The 23,174-nt window shown below is 35.7% G+C and overlaps 1 protein-coding gene across 6 annotated transcripts in view; it reads left to right on the top strand.

Moving 5' to 3' along the window:
• LOC114944894 (latrophilin Cirl) overlaps positions 1-23,174 on the top strand; it is a 422,503-nt gene that overhangs the window by 155,361 nt on the left and 243,968 nt on the right. For all 6 annotated transcript variants that reach the window (XM_085486054.1, XM_085486055.1, XM_029320954.2 and 3 more), the window contains one exon: positions 13,975-14,103. In XM_085486054.1, coding sequence (XP_085342180.1) covers positions 14,001-14,103 — 103 coding nt within the window. In that variant the 5' untranslated portion in view covers positions 13,975-14,000. The remainder of the gene's footprint in view (positions 1-13,974; positions 14,104-23,174) is intronic.

Genomic DNA, 23,174 nt, shown 5'->3' with positions numbered 1-23,174 from the left:
ACAATAATTCAAGTCTTTTTCATAAATTCATACTGATTCTCTAATATCAGAATGATATTGCGTGTTTTATTTATAGCATAGACATTTGCTTTAATTAAATTATCTGAAATATAATCGATAACAGAGCAAAATAGAACAATGATAAATTAATTTAATTCGCTATTGTCGCGAGAATTTTTTTTCTAAATAATTAGTAATTAATTAGTAATTAATCGCTGGAATATTACAGAAAATTGCAATTTAAACAGAAACACTTATAATGATATTGAAGCAATTTAAATCGAAAATTACTATTAAATTGATATTATTGCATTTTGAATTACTTCTCGTAATATTAAATATTATAGATAATAATTCTTAAGGTTCGCCAGTAATAAAAGATTTTTATTAAATATTATATTTCAAAAGATATATATATATATATATTCTGAACTATCTATTTTTTTGAAGTAGATTATTTAATACTCGGATACACACTGCAATATAAAAAAATTTATATTGATATACAATCTTTTTTTCTCTTCATTTTCAGATAAGATAAATTTCCTATATTATATTAATTCTCTATATTCATTCTCTATTATAAATGCTATAATACGAAAAAAAATGCTTCCAATGAGAAAGAAAAGATTAATCATTGTTGACTTACATATCTGTGGACGAAACAATGAGAACGAATGATGATAAAATCTAAACCCGCGATAAGGAGAGACCGGAACAATAGAATCGTGGTGAGAGCGAAATATTTAACGAAGAAAATTCGCGCGATGGAAAATGCAGATCGCGCAATGCCGGAATGGACGGGATAGTAGAGAATTGGTTGCGTTTAGATTTGAAAGCGCGCAGAGGACGAGTGCGCGGCCGATTTGGCTCGCCCAGATCGACGTAATATATATCTATCGTTGCGGTTTGCACGGGGTTGCGGTTTCGATTTGCGATCGGCAAATGGAATCACGCGTCCTCCTCGTCCCGCAGCGTCGAATCTCGAAATTATAATCGAACGACTGATTCGCACTCACGCGAATTCGAAACCTCGTCTCTCCCTCCGTTCGCTCGGACTCTTGGCCTCTCTTTGGCCCGCGCGAGTTCAACTCGGCACTGAAGTAAAAACTGCATCGCGGCAGGAAGCCGAGGTAATCAAATCAATTTCAATGTGAATTTGCCTGCTTCTTGCCGCCAGCAGTCCCTCACGTTTAACGACGTTATTTCGCTCGCAAGTTCGCGCGCTTCTCGCTTCTTGCGGGCGAAGCGAGCGCAAAACAAGCGAATTGAAGTGCGAGAACAACCATTTTAATCGCGCCGGATTCCATCGAACTGCGACGGTTTTTGGGCGATTTTCTATATATTCCTGGATTTCCAACTATACTTTTTCGTTATTCGTCGCGACATCGATCGATCGAGTCTCGTATAGATAGAAAACAATATTTAATTCACACGCTGTAATGTTTTAAATGAATTATGTAAATGTTATATTTAAAAAAAATATAAGAAATACGGAAAAGTGTAATACACTCGTTATACATATGTAAGAATATAGAATTTGATTACCATATTGTTCGTTACAATGTCTTTGCAAAAGTATTTTCTGAACTACGAGAGCCTGGAATATATTGCGTGTTGTGTTCTTTTTTTGCAATTAAAAATCTGATCACCTTAACATCCTACGCGTGACCTAATAAATATGCAACGCGATTCTTCTTGTGCCAGCTTCTTGCCGCGTGCACTGTCGGGGATTGACATGTAAATCATGCTGAGCCTTTTTGCCGACCATAGGACATCATTAAGTTTCTGCACCCTCGGGAGCGGCGGGCACGTATAAGTAACCGGACGACGAGAGTAATAAACGTCGCGAGCACACGGTATAAATAATCATCGATACGACGACAGCTTGCTCGTAATTAAACGAGATGGTGATGTACTGAAAACCGTAAAATGCGGAAATTTATGTCTCACGATGAAGCATAAAACTCCGGCGAAAAGCTCCGAAGACGGTGGGTGCATCTCCAGACATCACGTTCGGTTTGATACTGTCGCGACGCCTGCTTATAATTTCATTTCCCACAGATATCAAAGTATAAACTTGCAAATTGAAATGCATAAGCTTTTTCCATCTGTGTTTAAAATTAATTTTATATTTATTTTTGTGGTATAATTTGTAATTATTTATTTTACAATAATATCCGCTATTTATCATCCTGAAAATTAATATTTGGAATTATGCAACTGTGCCAGTTGTCTGTTATATGAATGCAAAATTGGAAGCTACATCTATGTAATATTTATTTATTTTATACTCACATATTTCACAATTTTTTAAATTACAGTAACTATATTAAATGCAATTTACCGTAAAAATATATCCATATAAAATAATGTAATGGAAACTTTGAACATAGACGTAAAAAATATTTTTTATATACACGTATACCTATACGCACAACAAAATCCCTCAAATTTTTCCTTTCTTTTTACAAAATAATTTGAGAAGAAATTACGATAGGGTTGAGGAAGACATCTGTCAGTATTTCTCGCAAGAAGGATTGCGGAGCGAATTGAAATGAAGAGATCAAAATGGGGGAGGCGAGAAACTCGTTCGAATCGGCTGCTCGATCTCCGGGCTGGCAGGATAATAAAAAAATCGACGATAGGGAAGGGTGAAAGACGGACGCGAATAGGGGAGAATCAGGAGGAGTTATCCATTAAAGGCATTCGCGGTGGCTCCCATTTTTTAGAGACTGTTGAAAGGGGAATTTGCCTTTCCTGTTTCGAGCGCCGCCCAAGAGATATCGGTGGAACGCAATTAAGAGATTAAAATGAAAGCGTAATCGTGCGACGGACTTGTCGTAAAATGATAACGGTTTAACGCGAAAGCGACATTATACCCAGAGTACAGTAATTGCAACTGCAGTCTCTGTTGGCGCAGTAGTAATGCAATTCTATTTTTTTGCCTTCGTACAAAATACATATGTATGTATGTTATACACAAATCGTTGCTGTTTTTAGACTTTCGATGTGTATTGATTCACAGATTGCATAAAATACAAAATTCGCCAATTATTAATACCTACGCCCTACGAAATACGAAACACGAGTTTATCATTTGTCTCGCATTGTCAGAGACAGAAAAAGATAAAAAAATTCGCGAATTTATACACTTTCGATCGATAAACGATCGAAATACATCTCATAATGTTAATATTTTCTAAATCTTTTTAGTATAATTTCAACTCTATATAAAGCATTAAAGAAAAAATACTTTCTATTAAAAAATATTGATTTCAAAATTTATATAATTGAGAAGAGAGAAAGAGTTTAATCTATGTTTTATTTTTTAAATTTATATTTTAATTTATCTTTTGATAATCTTTGATAGTTATATGTATCAGAAATATGTAAAAATTACTGTAATTTACAGAACATAATTTGCAATATTATTCTGAGGAATACACATGTTACAAAATTCACTAAAGGAAGCACTCCCATTTAATTCTCTTCTTTATCTTTTTTAAATATTATCTTATAGAAATAATTACAAATTTCTCGCGCAATGTAAAAATCTAATAAAAATTACACATTTACAAACATCAATATTATAAAAATTCTCTAAAGCGATTAGACTGTTTTGCATAAAAGTAAGACGAGTAAGTACATAAATATTTGCAAATGCGATAATGCAGATTTTACTCAAATCACTCTTTAAAAATCAGCGGAAAAGACATTAGAATCACGTTCTTTGTTGCGTGATAATAAATTTCTTCTTCTCGATCGACAAAATTAATTGCGTCCGAAGTCCGGGGCCTGGCGGATAAAGAACTTTTCTTATTCGGGCGATATCGTCAGTTCGCCTCGAGCGAATGTCGGCTGTCGATTCTGCCAAATTTAAAGGGCTCTAGCGATCCGGCGCCAATGCGCGTTTAAATTGATGGCTTCACGGTCCCTTGCATTTCGCGCTTAGGTACTTCGTATCTCTCCCTCCCGCTTGGACGAAGCCTACCCTCTTGTTCGCGAGGGAGGCGCGATCTGGAGCTTTATCCTATTAATCAATGCGCATAAATTGTTTTAAGGGAATCGTTACCGTGCCGTTCAGACGTGCCGTACGACGTTGTTGCCTGGGTTAATGTCGCGCGCAGAATGAGGGGAAATTCGAAGCGGCGAACCGGAATCATTAGATGTAACACGAAGTAGACGCCGATGGGCTGAGATTTATTGGCTTGGAAGCAGAGAAATTCCGCAGCTGCACACTCGTCTATTTATTATCGCTAGATTTGAAAAACTTTGTTCCATGATGGAGTGTGATGTGATTTGTATTACACTCGATTTATTTGGCAGCGTTAAATTTCTGAAAATGCAAGATATATTTTCGAAATTGTAAATAACATAACATTAAGAAATTTTAACTATTTCTGTGTTATACAACAGATGATTAAAGCTAAAATATTTAATTAATAAACAATTACGTGATACAAATACAGAACGAATTCTGTAATAAATCTAACAAATTTCACTCAGAAGCTTTTATTTCAAATTTATTCAAATTTACTTTAAATTTTTATATCAAATATAAATATATTCTGCGTATGTGTGTGTTATATATATGTCAAAAGAAAATATAAATTTATATTTTTTTTAAGTATAGTATTCTCTTGATCTGCTCAATATAAGACAGTGGAATGAAGATAGGAAGAATCGTTCATTAAAGGCATCCAGCTGATAACTAAAATTGATTTAATAATTGATATACCTGAGAAATGAGCTCCCGATTATTTGCGGTCGAATTATTTCGCGTTTATTTCTGATAAATAATTTCGACGCGTTGTGGCGGAAAGGCGGCGGTGAGCCTTTCATCATAGAATTCGCTCGCGATACGAGAGCTCATTACACACCAAGCGATTTAATTCGGAGTTGAAATGCCGGATTATGAGCCGGTCCGCTGATATTAATATCAAACGATTATCTCGTTCGATTATTGTTATCGTTGTGCGATTAGCGGGTGGATTTATGCACGCGCGTCCGCTCGTACAAACTAATAATGCTAGCTATTTTGCACCAATATAGCAAATATTGATTATTTGATATTATTATTATCATGATAATAGAAATAATTTTTAAAATGCCGTTTCTAGATTTGCAAAGAATATTCGTAATAATAATTTTTTTTGATTTCTTGACGCAACTTTATTTCAAGATAAAAATTGAGACAATATAAGAACTGAACGAATATTTTATAAATATTTTAGATCAGAAGAAAAAAGTTTAAAAAAATATTATTAGATTAATAAAGTTTTGAATGTGTGTGTGACAGCATGAAATAAAGCTTAGGAAACTAAATTTCCAAACAACTAAGTATAAGACAAGTAACAAATATTTAAGAAAAATATAATAATAATCGCAGCGATTGGATGAAATTGATTAAAAATACACAGTTCTTTCTTTTAGTTAAACTTTTTTGAAAAAAAAAATCCACCTTTATTTTAAAGTTTTTCTCTCTTGTCTTTTTTTTCCATTTGCACGTTACTATCGTCTCTGTGTCAAATGAGAGGATGTGACGAAATAAGAGCGGAGATAAGAGAAGAAAAAGCCGGGCAGGGAAGGTAAATAAGGAGAAAATAATTCGAAGACGACCGCCTCGTGGTTAGTAACTCGGCAGTTTCTCTGGGAAACGTGAGAGGAACAAGCGGAGACGGCTCGGAGTTGGCTTAACTCGCGTTATTCTCGTTGTCGTCGGAGCAAACGACTACTCGCGTCACTGAAGGCACCTCTTTTTCTCTCCTTACTGCGTTCAACTGCTAGGCATCGTGGACGGCTTCCGGTGACTGAGATCTCGCGAGAAATCTTACAGGACTGAGCTGAAATACGACATAAACTGGTGAATCCATGATTCACCAGTCGCTAGAGCTTGCGTAAATCTTTATGTTTTTCTCTCTTCGTTTCTTTCGCACATACATTTTTTTTCATAAATTTAATCCAACTGAATCGCATTAAATGAGAATAACATCACTTTCGATTTGATATTTAAACGTGTCGTGCAAATTGGGAAAACTAAGTTACGTAATTATAATTTTACGATTTTTATCTTCTCTGAGAAGAATTGCCTTTTTCAAACTTCATATCAGTATCAGGGTAATTTAAAAAGTTTATAGATTTGTAGAAATTCGACGAGAAAAAAAAATAGATTTCGCTCAAATATCGGATACGTCAAGTATATGAACTTCAAACCGCTACCATTTTGTGTATATCTTTAAAGTACCTCTGGATTATGAATAAATCGCATTTTTCTCGTCTTTCTTTTCCTCTCTTCCCAGATTTATCCCAGTGATATCGCCCACCCTCGTGCATCATGCACGCCGTAATAACGAATAATGCGGGGCAGTTAGACGGGCCCCGACTCCACCGGTCCTTAAGTGAAAAGTGAGCCCTCGTTCCGTGGAGCACCTCTAAGCCGGGATCGTGCACGCGGAACACGCAGTGGGGATCAAGTTTTCCGAAGGGGGCGAATAATATAATCGTTACCTGCGGCGTTCCCGTAGTTTTTCCTCTTATATCGCGATGCGATGCATTTTCCCTTGGCGTCGACAGCTTTCGTTACTTGATGACAGGTTTGTCTCTTTCACAAATTGACAACTGCAATTTCTAAGCGTGCAAAAAATCATATAGTCTGTTACAATATATAGTATATATTTATTCGCTTTAATCTTGTCTTCGCGTAAATAAGTATTACATTTGCATGCGTCGCAGATTCGTATATGAAATTTTTTATTGTATCTTCAATTTTTGAAAATATTGCATAAGAGAGAGAGAAGAAACATTTTTAAATGTCTATTTTTTCAAGTTTTTGCTGAAAGCAATAAAATATAATAAAATATATTTAAACATATATTTATAAATGATAAAACATATTTACCTACGTGCTGTCAAATGTTTTGCATTTTATATATTTATGTCTGCTGGTTAATGAATTGTTTATTTTGTATTATAAATTAATTTTCTTTTTCTATTTTCGTATTGCATATAATATTGCATTACTTGCAATTATATATGTATGTATATTACTTCATAAATATTACAATTGATTTGTATTTACCAAAGAGACATTTTGTGATATTTTAAGCGAAAGTATATTATTATCAGCTCTATCATGAGATATAAGATAATTTGCATATAACTACATTATACATACTTATTCTACTTTTGCAAAATCAATAGAGTTAAAAACAGTGAGAAAAAAACTTGACTGCCATCAATCTTTTTTTATAATCTACGCATTTTATTGTACAATACTTAAATGCATCGCACGTCACATTTATAAAGAACACATTTATTTAATTGGACACATTAGAGATTGACAATTTAATGAAATTTAACACAAATGTAATTTCCTGTTCCATTATTATCAAACCATGTTAGGCGTTATTATTAGGTATTATATAGATGTTAATCCATTTACATAAATAAAAGTATACATAAGTTGATTTTCTCTTAATTTTTTTTTAATGAGTAAAGTGTTAGTATTTATTTGTACAACAAATTCGAGATGATTTATTGATTACGACATTTTTTATACTGTAACAAGACATGTAATTTTATATATTATATATATATACAATATATAATATATTGTGTATATATGATATATATTAAATATATCAATAATAAAGAATATTTTCAAATAGAATATATTGCGTAGATTATAACTTGGTACGATCTTTTTATCTTTGAAATATAGTAGAGAGTAGTATATCGAAACAATTTTAAATTCTATGGCGTGTAGATATTGTCTGATAGTTTCGAAAGTCGATTGAGAGCTCGTGTCGTACATGTGTCCTATAGAAAGCACGAAAGCAATAAAAGACTTCGCCACATCGCCCATTCGATAATCTCATCCGTGTCACGCTTGCAATAACATCCGATTTCTGATAGGTGCTATAGGATTTCAGTAAGCGCTTCTGTCTTGAGCGTCTTTCTCAAGACGAAGATATCGAATTTGCATTTTTTTGCATTTTCTCCGATAGATACTGAATTTGCATTTTCTGGACGAATCGCGATGCTTGCAGCGATGACTATATTTCGACTGGAATTCCGATAAGGTCGTAACCTAGTTTTCTATAATACAAATTGTTAAAATACGAATACAAATTAGTAAAAAAGGAAGCATTATTCTGTTACTTTTTTTTTATAAACGAAGCATTTAGTGAATAATTTAATTATGTGCAATCAATGTGCAATTATTTTCAAATTATGAACACTAGTCAGTTTTCTATTTATGATATTCATCAGCAAGAGCACTTTATAAGGCATATAAAAAATAATACAGTCGAACTGTTCACGTTAATAACAATAATTATTACGTATATCTTAAAAAATAGCGTGTATCGTTCAAGTTGCTCAGTTCCGTAATAGTTAATGAAGCTACGTATAAATATATTCTCTTATTTGGCAAAGATAGACCGCGAGACAAAATTGAAAGCCTTTCGTGTTACTTGGCTTCTGTCAAAGTTACGAAGTCTGATATCGGCTGGTGAAATTTTCAAAGCACCGTGTCAGCTCCACGTCGCGTCACACCGTGGAATGTCTGCTCGCGATGAACTCCTGCAGGAGCAAGACAGAGGCAGGGTTCGACGAGGACGAAACGGAAGAAAGGTTTCTCGAAGCTTGCGTAGGGACGAGTGCGATGGCATTCGAGTGGCACGGGGAAGCGACACGACGGAATTTCAGAAATTGCACTCGACATTTTCGCATGCAGTGTGTATATAGCCGCCGAGTTGCAGCTTCTCTTCTTCTACCATCTCTTCTCCTCCTCATTCTCATCCATTTCCTGTAGCTGCTTGCTCCTTCCAAGCTTTCGCAATCGAAACTGCATGATATATCGAGATATCTCCGCACAGAAAAAAAGGAATCCTTGATTCAAGTATATTTTTATTCTTGAACGCTATTTGATTGATTTAAGCATAGAATGCTCTTTATAATCAAAAATTTTAATTTGCCTTAATAATAAATAAGTTTGTGTGAAGTATATTTTATCCTTAAGATATATTCTTGTTTTAAAAATCGCATATGGTAAAAACAAACTTAGTTACATTTGAACTAAGAATTATTATATATACTTGAAAGTACCGCTTATATCCGATGCTCACTTGTCACTTGTCCTTGCAATATTTATAAGTAAATTTCAGCTTCAACCAAGAATATTTTGCACTTTGTTTTAAGGATAAATTATCCTTTATCCAAAATTATTTATATTTGGCGCTATTATAAGGATACTGTTTTTTCTGTGCGTAAATCGCCGACTCCGCAAAAGTCCTCGATTTCGATTTTTGAGTGTGTTATCGCAAGATCGAACCCTGCCTAACTTCGATCGCGAATCATTAATATTTGCACACAGATTGTTATTAGGTGTATGATAAAACTCGGACAATATCTAAATTATAAATTCTAGAGAATTTAAAATTTTGATTAATATGAAACAGAATGTGTTAGATATAATAGTTTTTCTCGGGGATTAACGAATCTATATAGAAGTTGGCTACGCTGTGCGCCTTCGTGCAGAGTTCTCAGCTTTTATTTTCAACGAGTCAGAATCGCGATGCGGTTTTCGTGGAGAAAATTACGAGTTAATTTCCCGTGCGATCGGCCCCTAACTAGCATCTCCTTGTCATTGTCAATTATTTTTAATTGTGCGCCGATCGAAGCTCCCGGGCTTTGCGCGATGTGCATTAAAATTTGCGCCTGGGTTAAAATTGAAACTCACGAGATCTCGCGCGGTCGCGCACACCGTATTTCCATCGACTTGATAATGCGATTTTCAACAAATCATTTTTATTCTTCCCCCTTTTCTCTCTTTTTGAGCCCTTCCCTTGCTGTTCATTGCTCGTAACCCTTCCGTCCAATTCGCTGCAAGCGTGATTTCGCGCGGGGGTCGCCGATGATGAACGAGTTCGAAATCATTGCGATGCAAAAAGTGGGGATAGATGGGAAGAGGGAACGATTGGAAAAGGAAGAGGCGAGACCGGCAGGTGCGTGGCTGTTCAATATTCATCGACAAGAGGCGTCGAAATGATTTTAAGTGCCTGCAGAAATTGCCGCGGCATGGGCGTTTTCTGATAATCTGCATTATTTCGATCGCTTTGATCGCCGCTGCTTTAATAATATGTAGATTTATGTTTTCATCCGGACGGCCGCGGCGCGTCACTTCTTCCGTTCAGTCCGACAGTATGTGAAAATTATTATTGAATTATTTATTATATTCTAAGTATCGATTCCGTACACCGTCTTCGTTTATTAAAGTTTTTTTTTCAGAAATGACATTAAATGTAAAATAAGTTTTAACGCTGTGAGATTATACTCGTGAAAATGCAATTAAAGATTAGATATTTATTAGATGATATACTTAATCATTGAATGTTTTCCAAAAAATTACTTTGCTTAATAAAACCTGAATATTCGTTAATACGTTTTCAAATTTCAATATTTCATATGCTGCAGAATAAATATCCAAAATGTTTTATTGGATATCTTGACGCAATTAAATATAAAAAGCAATGTTAAAAGTGAATAAGTCAAGTTATATCTCTTTAACAATTCATTGTATCACTTAATTAATTTTGCCGTGCAATAGAAAAGCAGGAAAGTCTTTGAAGATTTATGAGTTTGCCAGCTGCGAGAGTTACTACTGGGAATAAAAAAATAGCTAATTGTAGCGCTATAAATCTTTGCGCTGAATTGGAATAAATCAAATAAATTCTGCGAATCAAATACACTATAATAAAATACCATGGGATCAATATTAAATCACGGAAATATTTTCAAAAGTGTTTCAAACTTCTGGAATTGAAATTTAACAGATTTCTTGTTCGATAATACTACAAAAATGCAATGTTATTTGAAGTTATAAAAATAGTGTCATAAATGTATAAATTTAAAGATATATTATAAGTTACATAAGAATGCGGTATAATAATTAAATTACAAAAATTATATTACACATCTTAAAAATCAGATTTCCCATAGATATTTTTTCTAGAAAAAAATTCGTTTTGTTTTTCATCGGTTTTGTTTTGCTGTGCAATTTGAACGCCCAATATGTAACGTCAATCAAAAAGCATTTTTTCTAGAGATTGGCTCTAGAACATCGCGATGGTTCGGTTCAATAAAGCGCAGCTGAAGAAGGTATACCGCGAAATGCGTCGAGAATTCCCTCCAAAGATGTTCGATTACCGATCTGAAAAATCCGCGGCACAGAATAGTACTAAAGAAAAAAAAAGGTACGGTCTTGCCGGGAGATTACTACTCGTTCGACTGTATCCAAGCGCGTATACATGTTCTTCTCTGCTCCTAAGCCTCTCTTCTCTCTCTACACTTCTCTTTTTAATAAATGATCTTTCTCTCTCTCTCTCTTCGTCGCGCCGACCGACCTCGCAGATGGGAATCGCGTTGTCATCGAGCTTATCGCGATTATCGCAGCGTGCGGTGCATCGGGAGTAACACATATGCACATCGTGTGCAGCATCGTAGAGCATAGAAGAGAAAAGGAAACCTGATAAAAGGAGAATCGCGCATCGCCGATTCTATTCGCGCGACGAACGCGCGGCTACAAGGTTTAAAGGCAGATAGCATCGCCGGATTAATTATGCGTAATGCATGGGACGTGCGCGAGGATGCATTTGTTCGTTGCACGAACGGGGAGGAGGGGCCGAAGGGAATAGAAGGAAAGGAATAAGCAACGCATTCAATTATCGTCGTTACTCCGGGGTCTTTACAGATGTTTCGGTGATAATCGCATTGCTGCGCGACTTCCACGTTCGTCGTAAGGTTTGAATGCCGGCGGCATCCAGAGAGAGAGAGAGAGGGAAAAGCAAGACGAGGCAAGAGAGGAAAATGGGCGGAGGAGAGAGAGAGCACTTAATTAGATTCGTCGGAAAAATTAACGCGGCCCACTCGAAACGAATTGGCAACGCTCCAGATGCTCGCGTCGCGCCGCTGCTCTTCCGCGGCCGCGGATAAGCGCCGCTGCAATTCGGCCGATGCGATGCAATCTACGGAGTGGTCCGCCGTGATACACGCCGCGGCGGTCACGGCTCGATAAACTTCCTCTCGGTCGTAATCGAGATGGTTGCTGGCGAGATGTGCTTAGCCCTACGAACTTTATTCCGGGAGACCTGAACATTTTCCACGAGTTTTTATTGAAGTTGGGATTTGTATATCTGAACTTTAAAATATATTGAGGAATTGCCAAGTCTCTCCTTTCGCGTACTATACGGTTCTACGATAAAAATTTTCTTGTAAAAAAAATCTGCGAAGTGCTACTTCAGGAAATATTGAAAGGAGAAAAGAGGACAGTTATATAATTATAATTATCGACATTATAATATTAATGGGTACAATATTAATAATTTAATTATTAGTTTTTTTCGAATGTTTTTTCTACATAATTTTATCGAATACATTTTTCAGGAAATAATATCTATATACATTCTTTTCTTCCTTTCAAAGACTTAAATATTAATGGCCAATTGCATCTTGCAAATGCAATATACATGTACCTATGTGCGAAATATCAAAGTTTTTGAAATATATTGTGCGGAAAAAGTTTCAAACTTTTCAAGAATATTTTCTTCTCGCGCTGCTGCGAACATGATTCGTCCTCTTAATCTTGTTCAATCGTGGTCGTTGCGGAATTTCTCTCAATCATCGAGATACAGATACGTGAAATACCTACTTTGAAATTCGAAGTGACATTTATATAGATTAAATTCTTCGATCCCGCGAAAGTGTTACGCCGCGACACATCTTACGTGGTGATCGATAAGTTAACATTTCAACGTCCGACTTTGCATATACACTTTGGCAATGACTTGACATACGATGCTCGTTCTTTTTTGTCGCACAAATTGCACATGGCATTTTATTCTTATTTTTTTGGGGGGGAGCGACAAACTAATAGGTCGATGGCGCGCAAGCGCGACGCTGCGGGAAAAATCGAGCGAGCATCGTTGGTAAATACTATAAATCAGCTTAATCCGCCCGTCGAGCGAAACGAAGGGTTGGGGATGTGTGCACATTCGCGTGAATGTGGGTTAACGAAGGCGAAAAAGAAAAACAATTTTGGCGTCAGCGTTTCGGAATTTGCAGACCGCGCGAACACAATGCGATGCCATCGAATAAAAACAGCACGCGTTGCAACGGGGGCCGAAACAAGACAAATTATAGGGTGGTGATTCTAAAATCAAGACGTGCATCATGTTTAAAAAATAATATAAAGTATGGCGCACACACAACCGCGCGCCAAACAAATAATTAATTTAAAGAAAGAAAGAATTATTAATCTCGATGAAAAGACAAAAGTAATTATCAATCAAAATTAATATTGGACGCTAGTGGTGATAATAAACTTGGCAAAATTGATTTCGATGTGGTCGTGGTTCTCATCAAGTGAGAATTCTATAACACAATATTACACAATAGTTTTTAACAATGTTGAAACATACAAGAACAATATTTAAATATGTTCTTGTATTGAATAAAATTGCTAGTTACGTCGAAATCAATTTCGCCAAAAAAAGTAATTATTATACGCGTATATGTATACTTTGCGCACACCCCACACTTTATCTATATTTTAATCTATCTCTTTTATCTATTTCTGACATGCACCGCGTGCATCCCGAGTTGAATTCGTTCTCACTCGCCGCGAGCATCGCGATTTCCATGTAATCGCGACTATAAGTCGGCGCGCGAGAAAAAGAACGATACCTCCCGGCAAAGTATAAGATTTAAGTAAACGCAATAATATAACACCGCTTGCGCTCCGCTCTGGTGTCCGATCCCGGTATATTGAACGCGCACGCATCCGTTCTTGGAAATCGCGATGCACTCGCGGGGTGAGCGCGCAGCTCGCGCGACATGCAAGCGCACATATCGGGAGCAGCAACGATGCACGCCAATGCCCAACACGTAATCGTTCCTTTTTTCTGCTTTCAGGCGTAGTCGGAGCTCGGAACCTCACGATGGAGTGCCGCAAGGGTCGACGGAAAGGAACGCCGATCCACGTCGGGCTGCTGCTTGCGTGGCTCTTGACCAACGGCTGCGCCGTCGTCGCGCGAAATATAGGTGAGTGAGAGAAAGTATTTACGATTTTGGACCGTGGTTTCTTGCCACGGGTAAACTTCCCCAGACGCGCGCAGAACCTCGCGCCAATTAAGGGCCGGCTACAACGCGCGCGGATATTTACGCCTGACGTATCCGGTACGAGTTCTCTCGCAAGGCGCGACAAGCAGAAGCCAGTTTTGCATCTCGGCGCCTTTCGCGTGTTCTCTTTAACCTCGCAGCGAGCACATTTCAAATTGTCACATCGCTGCTGCAATTGTTGCCCTGAAATTATACCTCAGGCTATATAGCTTTGTTTCGGACAATTAATGGCAGACGGTTCTTTAGTTTATGGTAAACGTCAGCATACGTATAATATGAGGCGTTAATAATATATATATATATAGTAAAAAAGAATCGAGTGAGGCATTAATTAAAAAGAGGATGTAGATGGAGATTTTAATTCTTTGAATTAAACAAAATTTACAATTTAAAAATGCAACTTTATAAGTCATGTTTCTCGGAGACACAATTATAAGAGCATGTTTATTTATAAATTTTAAACGAGGGACAAAAATCTCTTTGAAGAGATTAATAACGATGGCGGAAACACCCGCGACGTGTATACGCAGGGGGCGGAAGATCGTTGTTGCCGTAAACCCCAGAAAACCCCGCTAGATGGATGGGATGGTTTCGGCCGGCATGTTAAGTCCAGGAACATACCGTAGCACGCTCGTAGAATTAAACCGTTCTCGTGCTAATTGATTTAGGAGATCCCGTCAATGTGTGTGTGTGTATATATGTATATTGCAAACACGGCACAGTCACTTGATAAGTCCTCAGTAACAAGCTACGAATTTGACACTTTTTATAAATACATTTTTAATATCTTTTTAACATAAATTATGAAGAAATATTGCATTCTATGTTACCGTTTGAAAAACGGTTCTGCTATCTTTCATACGTACAATGAAATATATTAATTATCCACCTACAATAAGTAATACGAAATATTTTAGAATGCAGGTTTTATCATATACATTTTTTTTTCTCTTACAACATTCCTGAACCGCTCGATTTACATGCTTACATGCTAGACATACATTTCCATAGCTTCACAATTACGTCCATATTTTTTGTCACGTTGTTGCCGCTTACACGTGGGACGCACGCGCGGGGTGAAAGTTCCCGCAATGCCTTTTTCGAAGCTTGAAAAGAATTCCGCTCAGGTGCTGACGGCGGCGCCTACAAATTTCTCTCGGGACCATTTCCGCGCTCGCATATTAGCTTGACTGCGCGCCCAGCTGCAATCTCCGACGTGTAATTGATCGCGGAAGTTGAAGAAAAACCCGCATTGCCAAGCTACACCAGCCGGTGCAATCCGACGCATTATTTTATGTTCATAAATCCAGCGCTTTTTGACGGGAACGAAAACAAAAAAAAATATTTTGAGCACTCTGACAACATCCATGGTTACGAAACAATCGCGGATTTCAAAAACAGGGGGATATCATTCTTTTGATGAATATTTTATTGAAAAAGGATTCGAATGTTTTTCATTATATTTAAACAAACAACTTGATAATTTTGTTCAGATTTTTGCGTACGCAAATTTACTAGTTTAAATTACTAATTCATCAAAGATCCTTACTGTAATTTTAATCAAGACAGGCATAATATATCACAATGAATTGCGAAAGCGAAGGAAGACAAGGAAGCGAGAAACGATGGGAAAGGGAGAAAGGAAGGAAGGGCTGGTCTAGCGCCCGATAGGGTTAAAATGCAGCGACGCATTGAACACACGCGAGCATTAACGAGCGGTTGAGTCTCGAGAAGCGATTTCAGGCCGACGTATTCAGGAAGGGTCGAGGCTAAGACACATAGAAGTTAGGAGGAGGAACAAACGAAAACCCCTGAAGGATTGGAGAGAGAGACGCGTGTCCTCCCGCTATTCCTTTATGATTATCATACACCCGGGTGCCCTCAATCCACGCAGCATTGTAGAGTTGCGTTTCCACTGTTCTGCTTCCAATCCCTTCTAGCTATGCGCACTCCCTTTCCGGTGATAGGTATATATATGCGCATTACGCATATATTCGCGCGCATATACATATACACACGTGCGCGGAAGAACACCGCAGTAACCTAACGATAGATAAATCAAAATCGCATTGTATGCTCGGTGCCGGCGAGGCTCAGACAGGGCTTTGTGTACTCTCAAAGGTGGATAGAGATTTAGGACGTCGTGTGGATTCGATACCGCTCGTGACTGTGTTTCCGCATGGAATCGCAGACCCGCGATATACGAGTTAACTTGCAGAGAATTAGCTTATTTACGTCGAATTAGATTTTCGCCTTTGAATCAATTAACTGTGACTCGCAGTAATACTTATTTATTATAACGTTGATTCTTAATTGTTAATGAAAAAAATATTAATACATATGTATGTAGGTATACATGATTTTAGAGAATATTTTAATCAATACGCGCGCATGTATTGATTATATTCATGATTAACATAAGTGAACATTAATTAGCGTAGAATCTAAAGACTAGATGACAAATTGATAAAATTATATACTTGGGGTAATATCATTGAGAGAAATTATATTAATTTTATCACAAGAGAATATTGTATGAAAATCTCTCATATATGTAAATGAGATATGATAAATAAGTTGTATAATATTATTTTTTTTTATGATAAAATTGAAACGTTTAAGAAAAATCATTTTTAAAGACCTGTTTCTAAAAATTGGAATATTTATTCGAAATTAAGCAGTTTATTAATATTCCTGCGCCTTTGCCACATTCGAATTTTTTTCTTCTACATTTTTTAACCAAATGTACGCACGTTGTTACTTGAGTTATTCAGCAATTAGTTTTTTAGCATCGCTCCGCCTGTCATAAAACCGAAAATGATTTTTCTTAGCGAGCGTATAAATATACTGGGGCGCTTCGAAAAATTACATAAAACCTTGATAGCCACCACTTTGTAATCTACCCTGATGATCATCGTAAAACGTTAGTTAACGGCAGGGAGGATGATCTCAATCGGGCTGACCTCGCGAATAATGCGCGATAAAATTTGCAATGGCGGCTATCGGCATCGGAGCGGCGCCGAAAGACGTCGTTCGCTCGTGGCTACTCCTTCGCGATTACTCGCGCCGCTAACATTTTTACGAAGGGCAGAATTTCCGGCTTTTACCGGGTCGGGAATAAAAGCAACACGATCCCGTCGTGGTTTACGGCCGAACACTCGTCGTTAGGTCTCGATTGGATTATCACGTGAAATCGTCAATCAAATTTTAATCGCTCGTAGATATACATATATATACATATATATATATGTATATCGCACGGTACGTTAATTTTATTTATAGTGTCCGACATATATATATAAGGCAACAGAAAAATGAATGATTCACTCTGCAAGAACGTAATGTTTCCTCGTTTGTAATCAAGATCGAGATCGAGCATTCGAAATTATCTGTCTAATGCAGTTTTTATAGAATTATTAATAATTGATAGCCGTTGATTTCTATACAGTCACGAATATATCGTCAACGTACAATTCAACAATTCTCCACAAAATTATTCACGACTTGGCAATAATTTACTATTGGCCATAATTTCGTAAGCGCAGTTGTCAGTCCGCGTTATATTATATATACCGATATTGTGGACCACCTGAGACACGTATTGTGAAGATCTCATCTCTTGTCTTCTTCTCTGCCGTTAATTCTCCCCGACGACGAGAATTTATACAAGCGCGGTAAAGGGGACGGACACTGCCGGACAATTTACGGCCACCACTTACGTCGCCGTGCCGCATTCTGAGCAATTAGTATTTACGCCGGATAGATCGGTAATCCTATTATACACTCGGCACAATATCAAGATAATAAGCATCGTGGACAGCGCGTGATTACAGACTGCGCCGCGTCCCCGAGGCGGACCGAGTTTCTCTTCGCGAGATAAGATTCCTCGAGGAAAAATTCTCACGCTTCTCCAGTAACCTTGATGCGTACAGCTACACGTCCGATGATATGTTAAAAAGTGGGAAAAATGTAGGAGGTGTTATATACGGCGCTCGAGATTAACATTCAGTTTTAGATGTTTATTTGATTACGCAAATAAGCACCTTTAACTCGAGCATTGTATTAATAGATATTTAACTTGATATAGAATGTGTAAGACGAGAATATTATCACATTTTTATTATTGATAAATAGTATAATGTAGAATTGTAGAAAATGTGAAATATTTTGCGTTGCTTTTCTTCTTACTTTTTGTTTTTTCAATTATATTTTCGACATCAATTGTTTGATAAGTTGTGACTACGCGCGCAATTATTTAAATATAACTATATTAAAATTTCATAATAATGCATATTCTTATATAAAATTTAAAATCTCATTTTTATAGAATTTTTAACTGGAAAACCATAGTAAATATGTATTTTTAATTTAAATAAACTTAACAAGTTGCGCAAAATTAATATTGCAATTAAATACTAATACCATATTAATGATTTAAAATGCACAGACGAGAAACATAAAATGCATATTCCGTTATTAAAACAAATTTATTATTACAGTTTATTATATACATATATGTATGTATAAAATAGCATTATTGAATACACATACCATATACATATGTATTAATGACATATTGATGAAATCAAAATCGAAGAGAACGCAAACTAAAAGTAATCAAATAAATCACAGATACATTTTAATGAGATAAACATTCTCAAACTACAACAATAATACATATTGTATAACAATTTCAAAGAATAGAGAATATACAGTGTTATGTATATTCACGTAGAGGACATTTGTTCCAAACTACAAAGCTACAACGCCCGTGCTAATTCCGGCGTATTGAAATATGAATGAAATATCGAGCGCTGACGTTATTTTTGCCGTTTCGCGACATGCGACTTCGATTCCGGTCGCTTCGCGAAGAATTGTATAATGGTGAAATTCGCGCGAGACATCGGTCGCTGCTCGTTGTAAAGTACCATCGATACGTCAAACATGTAGTGTCGAAATAAGCAAAATAATTTCAACGTTCATCTATGTCTCGATAATCGTTTCATCGGCAAACGATCGATCGACCGAACAACTCTCGCAACCCTCTCGTATTCGTTCGCGAATCGATGACTTCTCCTCGTCCTCGCTTACGTTCACCTAACTCGAAAAGGACCGTACCTCGTGGCGGACCTCGGTGCTGAAGATTTGTGGCACATCGGTAACACGCGGCGGCCCCAATTTACTGCGCATTACCTCGCCCATCCGCCTCTTCGCCTCGCATTTTCCTTCACCAGCGTTATCCACCGTCGTCTCCTCTTTGCGGGTCTTGAGCCATTTCCTCCTTTCTTTTTCCGTTTCGTATACCGACGGTCGCGCGATTTTCTTTGCCTCCGCTTCTATTTCTTTCCTTTTCCCGCTTACTTGAATCCCAATTTTGCCATTTCCTTTATTTTGCTTTTTTTCATTTTATTCCTTTATTCCTGTTTCTTCTTTTCCCGATATTACTATTTAACTTTTTTTCTTATTTTCGCTGTCAATTTTATCTTTCCCCATTTTTTTTATTATATAATTTTATTTAAAAATTTTTTCAAACTTGTTTTTTAGTTTTACTATTTTATTTATTTTATATATATATATATATTTTTTTTTATTTACTCTCATCTTCTAATTTTATTTCCGCACGCAATTTTATATGTACGACAACAGACAACACGTAGTTTTTCTCTCGTTTTCTCTAACCAAAATTTATCCATCATTCCTCCTTGTCGTTTATAGCCTTGCTGGACGCGTCCCCAAAAACCAACGTGTACAAACGGCGGCGTTTCACCCTCTCGCGTTATTCCTTGTTCGTAACCGCTGCTACGTGACTAATCTGATTTCCCACCCACGGGTTGCATCTCATCTCTTTCGACCCTTTATATATTTTAACCCTCTCACTGTTCCCATCGGGTTCAACGAGTTTCGCGCGATCAAGCGCGCGCATCGCGACGCCATCCGTCTAAATTTAGACAATCGAAAAAGCGATCGAGTGACGCGTCTGTCGCGATGTTTCGGTCGTCGAAATAGCGAGCTTGATGTTAAATAACATCGAGAATAACAGCAATCGATAAAAGTACTTTGACCTCACGTTTTGATAACTTGTGAAACAGAAACAAATCGTGTACGGGATTATTTTTACCTTGTATTTTTATAAACTTGACACATCGTCGTGACACAGTTGCAATTATTTGTATAGACTAGGTATATTCAAAAATCAATAAGAGAGATATGATTTTTTAATCGCAATCCGTAACACTTATATCCATAAGAGTTATATCCGTAATATTTGTATGTTCTGCAATTTCTGTGATTTTTAATTTATTAATTTTTCTATTGTTATTTATTTTTTACTTTAGTTTCTTTTTATATTTTTGTTTGCTTATTCTGGATTTTTATTTTTCAAACTATATTTTAAAGAATAACACATAGAAAATTCACAATTTTGACTATCCTAAATTATAAAGATTATTAGATATCTATTTTTAAGCAATTTAAATTCTCTATTTGATTAATATTCGAAATATTTATGCTAATATTAATTAACATTCATAATTTTTTAAATGGACTGTTCGATAAATCAATATGTAAATGGTCTTTGAAATATTTTTCAATAATGAGAAATATTTGCTCATATATTTCTATCGCATTAGTCGAGTTTCTCTTAATGGTGGAAAGAGAGCATCTTTATGAGAGTATAATTATATTGATTCATTTATAAATGAATTGCTCGAGCAAAGAATTTTGATGTATTTTTCATACGTCTTTAAAATGAAATACTGCAGCATAAAATCAAATGAGAGACAATAATTAAAAAAAATAATAATAATAATAAATGCTTACTAAAAAGTGGTAGGCGAATTAAAATTTAAAATTTTAACGAATATTTTAGTTTCGTTTATTATATATACTACGCATACTATATTATATGTATACATATTTGAATATCAATTTAGAAATGAGAATCCTGAAATGTTAAAGTTGTGTCAGGTATTCTCGGATAAATCTAGCATCTCGACAGTGACCATGTCGATGCAACACCGCTTTTTTTTTCATATGAAAAGTGTCTTTTCAGGTTGATGGAACGCGGCCAAACGGAACCCCGCGTCCTCCCTCAGGCGAGAATTTCGCTCGCGTTTTCCAATTCGCACCAAATGGATCGGTCGCGCGGAAAATAAGAGATTGTCGTGATCTTCTTCGCGCGGCGCGACTACTCTCACCGATGGCCTTCGCACCAATCGTGATTTCAATTTTCATGTGAATCGAAGCAAGTACTAGTATCTTACAGAAACGACATAGTACATTGTTACGAGTAAATGTACAGAATTATTAATCGATGAATATCTACACGTTCTCATAGAATTAACTTTTTTTTCTTATATGCTAGAATTAGGTATATAAGAGAGAATTGGTTTTCTATAATTTTTAAAAAATATTATATTATATAAATTATGATTTTCTTTTATTATTAAAATTTTCTTATTCGCTAAATAAAAATTTGCTAAATATATAGTATATCGAATGATAACAAATATTATAAGTAGAATTTAATAAAAATAACATGTAACGCGAGATTATACAGTTATCGCTATTTCTAACTCGTAGAAGATTCTAAGCTCGGTAGAACGGGATATTTTCTTGCTTTTTCTTATGCGCATTCCATCGGTGACGAGCAGTGAGAGGACTTTAATGCGCGTAACGTTCATTTCCGGCGTACGTGACCCAGTTCCGTAAAGACTCCCAAAAATGGGTGCCGACGCCAAGTTACACAATTCTTGCCTGTTTCTTATTCGCCTCGCGATACTAACGGTGTTTTTGAATGTAATTGAAAATCTAGCTTTTCTCGTATATATGTATATTGCCATTCCTGTTTCTTTTACCCTTCCATACATTTACATGCGCGACTTACAGAATTTTTATCGTGACTTTTGGGCTGAAGCTTATTTACATACTTTTTGAATTTATAAATGTAATTTTAATTTTTTATTGCGGCCTGAAATAATATCGTGATTGTATTATGCTTGATAGACAAGTCGATTTATTAACACATTAATTTATTATAGGTATCCAATAAAACAATAATTTTATCCAAAAATTATTATTGCCCTGATGTAAGCTATTATTCCTGTTATAAATATTTCGCGTTGTACTATTGTCGTGCGGATAATTAAATGAATGAGCATATTCATGTGCTATTTTTTCACGTATTATGTAACTTTATAGATATCTCAATTATTTTTTGACGCCCTGTTTTAAATGCCAATTGTTAGATATTTGCCTGATTAAAGCACTGTTGGATATAAGATAATACTGTACTATAATGATAGAAGAACGCAATATAAAGAAAGTATAAAGTATAATTCACTTCCGAGTTCAATAATTTGATTCTATAGACTCAATATATATACATACGTGTAAAGTCTACGTATATAATTAATACAAAACTTTCCTGAATAGTTAGTAATTATCGTTTATAACAATCAATTTATAATAGTTCAAATTTTTATCTTTATATAATATTAGACATTTTATTTTCATTACCGGAAATATAACCATAACAATTATATCTTTTAATTTTAACATTTAATTGTAACGATATTATAAATTCAAACTATAATATATTTACAAAATATAATAAATTATTTTAAAATAAAAAATTAGTATCTTTTATACAATTAAATTTTTAAGTGCTGAAATTTATTAAAATTATATTCGCAAACTTTTGCTAATTATAAGGATATAATTTCCACATTTATTAAGTAGTTAAATTATGTTACATGTAGCATCCATTTTAGTTGAAAATTTACGTAAAACTTAGGAACTCTATATGATTTCAACATTAATTTCTTTTTTGCACAATTTATCGCTGTCTCTTGTTACTTATATTTTAATTTCCTTTTTTTATATAAAATTACATATTATTCTTCTCTGTACCGGGGCAGAAATTAAACGCATGAGTAGAACACGAAGAGCATACAAAGCGCGGTTTTCTTTTCATATTTCTTTTAGCGAACATA

Source organism: Nylanderia fulva, unplaced genomic scaffold, assembly GCF_048542155.1.
Source record: "Nylanderia fulva isolate GAGA-0341 unplaced genomic scaffold, ASM4854215v1 Scaffold4, whole genome shotgun sequence".
In the NCBI taxonomy this organism is placed as follows: Eukaryota; Metazoa; Arthropoda; class Insecta; order Hymenoptera; family Formicidae; genus Nylanderia; species Nylanderia fulva.
Note: the sequence above shows the minus strand (reverse complement) of the source record. Positions and strands in the feature narration are given on the sequence as shown.